The following is a 10,297-nucleotide window of genomic DNA, read 5'->3' as shown; positions in this document are numbered from 1 at the left end:
TAGTTAGAATAAGGGAGATCATGGGAATAGACATTCCTGCAAGATTGCATTTCAGCTTTCACATGCATCCTCTACTCAACTGCTAAAAAGGTATCATCAGGAATCCTATTTACTACTGAAAACAGATGGAGACTCCAAACCTTGATCCCTCGACCAGTATTTATTTACTTTACATTTTGATTTCCCCTCTGCATCTCTTTCTTCTTGTTAATTTACATTTTACAACATCATAGGTTGTAATTGTGATACTTTTAAATACACACTAGAAACAACAGAATTACAACCCTTTGAAAGTTTTTCACAACAAAATTTATTAGAAGAATAGTGGTTTTGAAAAGTCTAGCATCCAGTGAAAACTACCATACACAACATTACAGCTGGGAATGTGTTTCCAAAATGACATGGTCAAATAATACAATGGAGCCTTTAAATCTTACACATGCACAACAAGAGAATTAGCGCTTCTGACATACAATGCAAAAAAAATAAATGGACCACATGAATTAAAAATTTAAAAGTACTTATCACATACATTAAGACACAGCTTATTTAGTCCAGTCAAAAAATCAGAACTGCATTAAAAAAAATTAATGTAGTGCAATCAAACCAAAACCCTTAATTTGTGATCATAAGTGCTCTACTACATAAACGTTGATCATAGCAAGGAACAAAAGTTCAAATCACACAGTACAAAAAATCTGTAAATAAATATAAACTACAGTACAAGAGAACTATTAAATTATACAATTCCGTCAAACTGTAAACAGTATATTGAAATGAGGTCCATAAGAGTAAAGGGGGGGTTCCTGTTTTTTTTCCCATGACACTTGAACTTCTAGAAGTCAGAGAGAAATGCCATTTTCCATACTCGTCAAAGACGACGGGTCACATAAATAGAAAGAGAACTCTTTTCAGATGTAAAGTATCAAATAATAAAGCAGAGGTGTTGCTGACTTGCAACTGCAGACAGATTACTACAGGTGCAGAGAAGCAGATTTTTTTCTTAAAATTCCACCCCCCCCCCCCCCCCGGTGCAGATACAGCAGACAGGCCCATCACTACAGCTGTTAAGTGCCGACACATTCTGAGTTAGTGCTCAGCATTAGAAAAGAAACACCTGTCAGGGGCTTAGTCTTTCCAATTATGCGGTAGTGATTAGACAGACTATTATAGACTTGTACCTCTGCTGATTATCTGACAGGTTTACATGCTTGTCATACAACACCGACTTTGGCAGAACAATTACTAATAAACTCAAAGCACTTCTGGCCCGCTGGTTTCCATCACAGTGGCCAGTGCACAGAATTCTCTAAAGACATTGCATAACTAGAATGTAGAGGTCAGACACCCAAGGGCCGGTGCTTGAATTTAGAAGTAGTTATGGTGAAAGAGCAGCAAGAGCCACATTAAGGAAATGCTTCTGCAGAGTTTACAGAAGCAGCTGGGAATGTATTTTACTTTAGCTGCACTGGCTAGTAGTGGCATTTTAAAATACATATGTCTAAGATTACATATATAATATATATGTATAGAATATAATACATATTATATAATATAGAGAGAAATTTCTTACAATACATTGTTAACAGGAACCCCCATGCGATCTGCTCAGTAGTAACTGAATATACAGAATGCCACTATAAGTGTCTGAGGCACTGTGTGCTGGAGAGTAATATGCAGCTTTAAAATCCGTTTGGCTGAGTTATACCTGGATACCTGAACTGAGTTTTAAGTTGACATTCATCAAAGATGTGCTATCAGCACGTCAAAAGAAAAGCAAAACAAAATACAAGTCACTGCTAGGTTTAAGAATAGAGTACAAGTACCTGAATTGAGTGAGGATAGTGTGTAAACTGTCCCTGAGGGTTTTTAAACAGTGTGTACAAGCTGGATTCCTAAGAACATTAGTTTAACTTACATTGCGGACTGATCAAATACCAACGTCTGACAATTTAACAAGTGAAGGTTAGAAAGAGTTATGAGCAAACACTCCAAACATATTTGATACATTTTTTAAAACAGCAGTAAGCTGCTGTAAGCATACATCCCATCAGTACAAGCAACACATGGGACTCAGATAAAGGTTTCTATTTGCAAAAAGCCCATCACATATCAATAAGTAAAGAATAGTCAACTGCTAAATTAGAATGCACCTAATTACAGACTAGCAATTCAAGATTAGATTTTTAATCAAATACTTTGCTATTACATACTAAAATTCCTTAAGCACACAAATGCTGGTATTCTAACCTAGTTAGTTTTTTTAAAATGTTCCTCCTTCATTTAAGAAATAGACCATTCCACAACTTAAACATTAAGATCCACTTTCAGTCCTCAGACGTAAAAATCATGTTAGTGAGTTTATATTAAAAATTTACATGGTAAAAAGGCTTGAATTTCAGCCAAAAGATTCTAAACACTGCTCATTCCCTGAAGGTGTAAGGGAGAACGAATCCCTACCCATTTTTCTAGTGATATATTTTTCAAACTAAACACTACACAAATGGTTTAAAATGATTTTTCGTTTTGGGAAATTTCCCTCCTCCCTCTCCATTACCCCAGATTCCAAATCTCAAGCCCTGAAATGATCTGTGGAAATGATTTGTTAAAATATCAAGCATGTACATTTAGAAGTTGCCTGAACATTATAAAATATTGTAGTAGGATTATTTAAAGACAGATTAATATCTCAAGAGAACTTGTGATCTGACATGAAAAGTGGTTAATAATAATCCTAGATTGTAACATTTACAGTATCTAAGACTCTGAAGACCAGATAAATTAAGACTTTAGTATTATAACACAAAAAAGTGCTGAAGTATCCCTTTTCCGGTATTGTACAATAGGTCAGACAAGTGCTTTTAGAATGACTGTAAAGTTTACTGTATTTGCGTCCACCAAGCATAAAAATATCACCTGCAAAAACATTTGAGATGTAGCACCAAGTATTTGATAAACTGTATTAGTAACTCTAGTGGTGTCTTCATTATTTTAGGGCGGATAAAATATCTAGATCTGATTTCATTTGGCCAGTGACCACAGAAAATTCTCTTCTGATGGATCTGTCTGTATCCTAACCCCAGCCATCATCATATTCACCCAGACAGACATATCTGCAAATATATTATCTTAAGAATTTTGCTAAATTCTACTCACCCATTCAATATGGACAAGTAAAATATATTTTTAGAAAGAGAATGAAATTTTCTGGACAGAATTTTAAAAAATCCTTAATTGTTGTAAAAAGGGTGGGGAAATCGATTTTGCAACTGGGTTAGGCAATTTTCACGAGGCTACTATAAGGCTATTTTAAAATGAATGTTTTCAGGACATTACCTGAGTATGGGTATAATTTTGTAGGACATGAAAACCAAGACGGCTGTGATACTGGTACACAGATTTTGCCTAAGTCAAACCCCGAATCTGTGAAAGACAGATGTTGGAATGTATGCATGTGACTGCTTGTGGGTTTTTTTGGTATATGTGTAGTGTACCTGTGGATCATTTTTTGTGTCTACAATATTTCTGTTTAGCGATCATCAAGATATGATGAAAAATTCAATTATATATTACATACTTAAAGAGTAAATATAATGATTACAATATATGATAGTTCCAAATGAACTTGCAACTAACTAACAGTGCATACGTTTAAGATTCTGCAGGATCTAACTTCAAGTTTTCAGTACAATTCGAAAGCAGTGGAAACCTTAACAGTACCAAAACTAGTCACAGAAAGAGAAGTTGATAGATATAATTTGTATAGTAGCATTAGTCAATATAATCTTATTTGGGGAAAAAAAGGTGGGTTTACTTAAACCAGCATAAATCTCACTGCTGAAATTTCTATTAAGGATAGATATTCCTGATCCTCATGAAAATGCAGGCAACATACCAATGTTACCACTATGTTTTGGCAGAGAATTTAAAACAAAACTCATTTTGTGACAAATAAAGCTCTCTGTACAGTGTAATAAATTCTCCTTCATACAGTTTGGACTTGCAGCTAGTGTACATCATCTTTAAACCAAAGCATTAAGCGTCTGTCTTTATTTAAACAAAACAAAGACCGCTCCATGTTATAGTTCTGGTAACACTGCATTTTGGGTAAGACAAAGGAATTGCACAGCATTCCCTTCACTCACAGGCCACATTCATCTACCACTCCTAAAACTCGAAGACAGCCAAGAAGAGAGACTTAATCCTAAAGAAACTGAAGAGAAAGACTTGGGAATTTGCCCTCCACCTGACACAAGTATAACTATCCTTTTCAGTACAGTTTGAAAAACAATTTGATATGAACAAATAAGTTATTACGGCTTGTACAGAGTTTAGTAAACCCCAGGACTCGGGGATCATTTTGACAGTTATCTTCACAAAACCCTAAACAATTTCTTTAGGAAGCCAACCTACTCTTTAGCACTCCCCTGAAGGAAATGTTTACAGACTCTTTTAAATGCAGATCTGCCATGAAACACAGCACAAACCATAAGCGCTGGAACTAAGGGTTTCGGGGTGCAGCCACACCCCCTGGCTTGCAGTAGTGATAAGAGCCCAAATACATGGTTTCCATGTTCAGCACCCCTACCATAAAAACTGTTTCAGGACCACTGGCAAAAGTCACTTTGTCTGCTCCTGAACAATCTAAATGTATATGTGCAGCTACCTCTTGTGTGACAGGAGTGTCCTCAGGCATGTGACACAGGAAAGACCCACTAACAAAAGGGTACATAATAGTTACATCAAGACTGAGCAGCTGAATTTGTTACCACGCAAGAGGCACCAATCATATACATTTATTAAGAATCATTTCTGTTCTGAAATGGGAAATATCAGGGCTGGACTTCAGGTCTAGTGGCAGGTAGCATGGGCCAGTCAAAGTTTGGGTCCTGGGGCCAGTGAGAAGAGCACAATTTGTGTGTTGCTATTTAGGAACTTCATCTGACTAATGCAGAATTAACAAGGAGTGATTCCAAAGAAAGCTGTGACTTGAGCTTTTAATGGACTGCATGGGGCTCTGAGGACCTTCTCTCTAGACCAGAAATAAAATAAGCCCAAATACTACATGCCCCTACAATATATAATTGGAATGTTCCATTCTTTATAGCTGGAGTCAAGTGTAACAGCCACAATAAGAATGCCTACTACATTGTGGAACGAGGATCCAACGGGCTGAAAGTGAGGTAATAATTTGTAATAGGTCACTACAGTTCTAAAAAAGCACTTTTACATTTTACAGGTCCAAATAAAAAACGGATACATTTCATACATGTCGGGCTTGCTCATCAGAACTGTACGATAATTAACTCCACACCAGGACCCCTACCACATCTTCATTATATGCTGCAGCAAAGATTTACCAAGCAACATCTAAACTTCAGTACAATATGAAAACTGATTCTTAAAACTTTATACACACAAAATATAACATTACTTTTCTAGGATGGGAATAGGGAGAGGGATTCTCCTTCATGATAGTTGGACTGAAAAACTAGTTTTCAGAGACTGCCACAGATATGATTCACAGTTTCTTGCTGTCATCAGCCTCTTTCAGCTAAGTGAAAACTACATCATCAGTGTGCTATACAACAATACTGCTGAATCCAATGACTATATCTGATGGTTACCCTTGGGAACAAGAGAAAACTAGTGACTGAAAATACCTGAAAGGCCGCCTCCTACAGACACCCTGATTTTCACAGGGTAGCAGTTTGTCTGTGTTCAGTTAACATTGTGCTCCCACAAAAGCACCAGGAGGAACAAGGTCTAAGCCCTATCTCCTGTCCAACTGAGCCAAATAACATAAGCATCCACTTATCAGAAATAACATGAGAAACAAAGTCTTTGTTATAAAGACAGCAGTGAACCACCACATCTTCCCACACCAAAATATGGTCAACTGGGAATTCTGGCCATGCAAACTGCTAGTCAGCAGAAAATTAAGCATGCTAATGGACAAACATTAATTCCAATTACATATTTTAAATGATCCCAAATACTACGAAGATAGCTACACTGAAAGCGCCTGTAAAGAATATGTAGTGAAGGAAAGAAATTGAACATCAGTGGATCACTGCAGCACTAGAGCGATACCAGTCATGTGATCAATCACCTCAGAGAAAATACGTTAGATGGGACTTTGAAACAAAATTTAACATTAAAAGGTGCACCTGAATATTACAGACTAAATTTACAAAACCTACAATAAGGTAAAATATATATCTTTTGAATATTCAGCAGCTTTTTTTTTAGTTGTTTTTATTTTTTTGAGAGGCTCATGAAATTTTAAAAGGGACCACTAACTAATCTCAACCATGCTTCACAAAACGATAATGGCTATTTTATATTGCAGTTACCAATGTAATGCAATTAGTGCTTAAAAAATAATCTACACTTTTTTTTTTCCTTTTTTCTTTTTAAACAGAGACCTTTGGAGGAAATATGGTTGTTCAAAAGCTTCTCAGAAAAGAAAGATTACCTGAATATTAAATGATCACAGATCTCAAGTGTAATGTTTAAAAGCTTCGCAGACATGAATATTACAATCTTCAGGTCTCAGGACATTTAATCTGAGAAAGATAAGCGTTTGGTTTGTTTTTTAAAATTCACTTTCTAACCAAAGTAAATAATAAGAGTACTTCACTTTTCACTATCTATTTACAATTCTTAGCCTACAGTCTGAACTGATGCAAGACAAGTTCTCTTTTTAAACTGCAGCATTCAAGGGTAGGCACACCATTCTTCTGCTGCACGATTGTCATCCACTTAAACAGACACACACAAAATATTGAGGTGAGTAAATGAGCACTCCATGTGCACTGCAATAAAACTCAACTCATACACCACTTAAATAAAGACAAACCGCAAAAGGTTAAACCTCTCTGAACAGTAAAACTCTATGCAAGAGTAACATTTTTAGCTTGCAGCAAACCTTCCACTATAACCTCCAACAGCAGATGAAATCACACATTTAACAGTGCACTTTTATTGCAATCCCCAGATTAACTGGACTATATTGCAGAGTTTATATACTGCTACTGAGCTTACAACTGCTTTAAATGGTGAGATGGCAGCTAGATCTCTATGAGGAACCAGACTTTTGAGTTTTGACATTAAGTGAAAAACAAAAACAGAGCACAGCTGGGCCAAAAGCCCAGCCCATCTCAAGAACGAGCAGTGCATATTTCAAATGACAGCAATGGTGTGCCTAACCTTTGAACAGCATAGGTTGCTGGAAAAAAATATATATAAACAAAAGAAGGCTAATTGAATTAACTGCTCCAGAATTCATTCAGTAGCCCTGGGGCTACGGAGGCCATCTTCCCATGAACTTTTAGTATCCAATTTAAATCAATAACAGTGCTTAATGCTCTCTCACACACAAATTCCAACACTTCTTTTGGTTGTGCAACTGGGGAAATGGCGGTCCTACAAACCTTTTGCACAAGTTTAAATTAAGACTAAATTGTTTCCACCTGAAAAACCAGCAATTCTGATTTTGTCAAATTGTAATAAGTCCAGTGAGCTTTATCTGGTGACTGATCACTCCAGCAGAAATGATCAAAGACAAGAGTATTGTACAAAACGTATCCTGAATCTATATAATGATAAAAAATCACCATAATAAAAATGATTGGACTTGTGGTTTATGGAGTGTTTATATGAGGTTTAACTGCTAACACTAGTGTGTGCTAAACCACTATCAATCAAGACCAGGTAAAAGTAAAACAAAGAAATGCAGGACATGAGAGAACATTTCCTGCTACTGGCAACTGTAGTATTTAAAAAGGAAATACTCACTGGGTGTTCAACCCTGACAGTATTACAGCTAGATATGATGTGGAGCCTAAATCAGATCAGGCTACCTGTGTGTTTTTATTTCTTCCCTGAACATTAACACAGATCCTTCATTAATGTGGATATTTGGGCAGACTAGAGAGGTTGTAAAGTTCATGAGATCACTGTTTTGTTTTACGCAAGATCACAATAATTTGTTACATGTACCCCCACTCCCCAGTTTAGAGTCATTTAACCTAGTTGTTGGAACTGCAGTTTAGTAAACTCAGAATCAAGTCTGTAAAAAGTGACAGGTTACAAAGAACCATAGTTTTGTTAAAATGAGGCATACCCCAATACATCATTTAGTGTACCCTGACTGCTCCCGACTAAAAGGAGCTTGTCTTCCGTGAGATAAGGCTACATCCTCAAACAGGTGAGTCTAAATCTCACCTTTGTAAAATATGAAACAAAATTACAGCGAAGGTAGTGTTACAAAGTGGTTAACCAGAGTATTCTGAAGGTAGTGTATGTAAGTTTCCCCATCCCTCCCCTCTGGGTGAGCACTAAGCAGACTTCTAATCCTAAATTAATTTAGAAAGAAAATGGCAAAAGGCTTATTAGACCCAATTGATTACCCATCTCCAAGTTCAAGAGATTTGCCATTCCTAAAGAGCTTGTGTTAGTTTAATCCTTCAATCAACTGGATCCAAGAAGGGGGAAAAAAGAGTTCTCAAGAATTTGTGAAGCTTTTCAAATTATTATAAAAAATAGTTTGATTCTCATTCAAAAATGTCTGGCATTAGAAAGAATCAGTTTCACAAAGTGGACTTGGTTTTGAAAGGAAAATATGAAGGAAAAAAAAAAAGTCCAGGCTCCACAGGCAAGGAGTCTACTGCATTCTTTGTGAGGTAACTCAATTCTCCATGAACAATAGCGAAACATGCAAAAGGAAGAAAGAAAGAAAGAAAAAAAGATCTGAGCCATACTGGGCCAGAAAATTTACAACTATGCAATATTCAGAGCACACCTTTCACCTGCGCCCACAAGAGTCTTATGCTAAACTGCAAAGGAGCAAGTATCACAGTAACCAGAGGGGAGTCAGGTGCACTCAGTAGTAGCTGAACAATGCAGTAGTGCTCACCCAGTCCGTAAAGTAATTGGCACTCTATAACACCCCTACTCATCTTTTGATTCATTCGCACTTTGTGCTGCCTCTCCCTGGGGTTCTAATTCCATCTTTATTGAAACATCCTGCCCCTCCGACCTCATTAATTTCATTTTTTTCTTTGGAGGGTTTTTCAAAGTGCCCAGCCTCTCTTTCACTTTGTACTCCAGTGTACTGTGGGGAATCCCATAAATACTCTGAGCTTTGGAAACACTCATTTTCCCACTCATAACCACAGAGATTGCTTCCTCCAGTATCTCGCTGTTGTACTGTCTGTATCTCCCTCTTTTCTTCCTAGGTTGCTTGGAGCCAGGATCTCCCTCTTGATCAGAGGTGGGATATGGCTGTCCAGAGGTAGACTGCTCAGCATCTGAGCCCCAGGAATCTGGTCCAGCATCCAGCAAACTTCTCCTGTTTTGTTTTGGAAGGATAGCCCTTAACTTTTTACTAAGTACGCTCTCCGTTTGTGAACCCATTACCAAAGAGCTATAGCTGTACTGGTCACCAGTGCGGGACTCCCATGAAAGGTCCATGCCTCGAACTTGTGGTATCTTTAAATCCACAGGAGATGAATGGCTCACATCCTTTTTCCCATCCTGTTTAGTATGGAGTGCCATTTTTTGAAAGGCAGAGTTTTCTGTAAGAAAAGGAAGGTCACTGATGTTGTTGAGTGCACCATTTCCCCTGAATTTCATGCGGCTGAAATTAAATTCATAGTGTGGTTTTGCCCAAGAAGCCTCCCTGGATAATATTAAGTGCTGCCCATGATTCTGCAGTCCAGATGGCCCATGGCTGGCAGCTGTAGAAAACTGGTTTCTGCTCAGCAGTTCTTCGCTAATCTGTAGTGATCGAGCCAGTGGAACTTTAAGAGATGTGGAGTGGCCATAAGCTTCCCTGGTTCCATCTTGCAAGCTTCTTGGAGGTACCCCATCACCACTCCGAAGTCCCTCTGGATGGTGCTGGCTGGCTCTCCCAGGGCGCCTAATTGGATGGAAGGAAACTGATGTGAGCAGGACTTGCACAGGTAGGGAGGGATGGGTGAGGGGGCCACTCCTTTATTAGAAGGCCTTGCTTGGGTAACATCACTTTTTGTGTTATTTATTTTTGTCTCTATTTTTTTTTTTTTTTAAGTCTCAGCATCAGTCAGTTTTAAAACTTGTTCGCAAAAAAAGAGAAGCTTTTTGGGCAAAGAAAAATGAAAGCTGCTGCCTGGTCTCTGGTTGGGTTCACAAATTCTCGGAGTAGAAAAGGCTTCGCGCGCAAGCGTCTGAAAATAGCACCTTAATTATAAATTACAAAGTAATAGTCAGTCTTCACAGATCTATACACGACTGTGTTACTATTGTGACGTTA

At 37.7% G+C, this 10,297-nt stretch overlaps 1 protein-coding gene across 1 annotated transcript in view; it reads right to left on the bottom strand.

The window, feature by feature from the left end:
- Positions 1–286: 286 nt before the first annotated feature.
- LCOR (ligand dependent nuclear receptor corepressor) overlaps positions 287–10,297 on the bottom strand; it is an 86,418-nt gene continuing 76,407 nt past the window's right edge. The window contains exon 9 of the mRNA XM_050958116.1: positions 287–9,925. Coding sequence (XP_050814073.1) covers positions 8,956–9,925 — 970 coding nt within the window. The 3' untranslated portion in view covers positions 287–8,955. The remainder of the gene's footprint in view (positions 9,926–10,297) is intronic.

This window comes from Gopherus flavomarginatus, chromosome 6, assembly GCF_025201925.1.
Source record: "Gopherus flavomarginatus isolate rGopFla2 chromosome 6, rGopFla2.mat.asm, whole genome shotgun sequence".
Lineage (NCBI taxonomy): Eukaryota > Metazoa > Chordata > Testudines > Testudinidae > Gopherus > Gopherus flavomarginatus.
The sequence above is the reverse complement of the archived record's forward strand: the minus strand, read 5'-3'. Positions and strand labels throughout refer to the sequence as shown.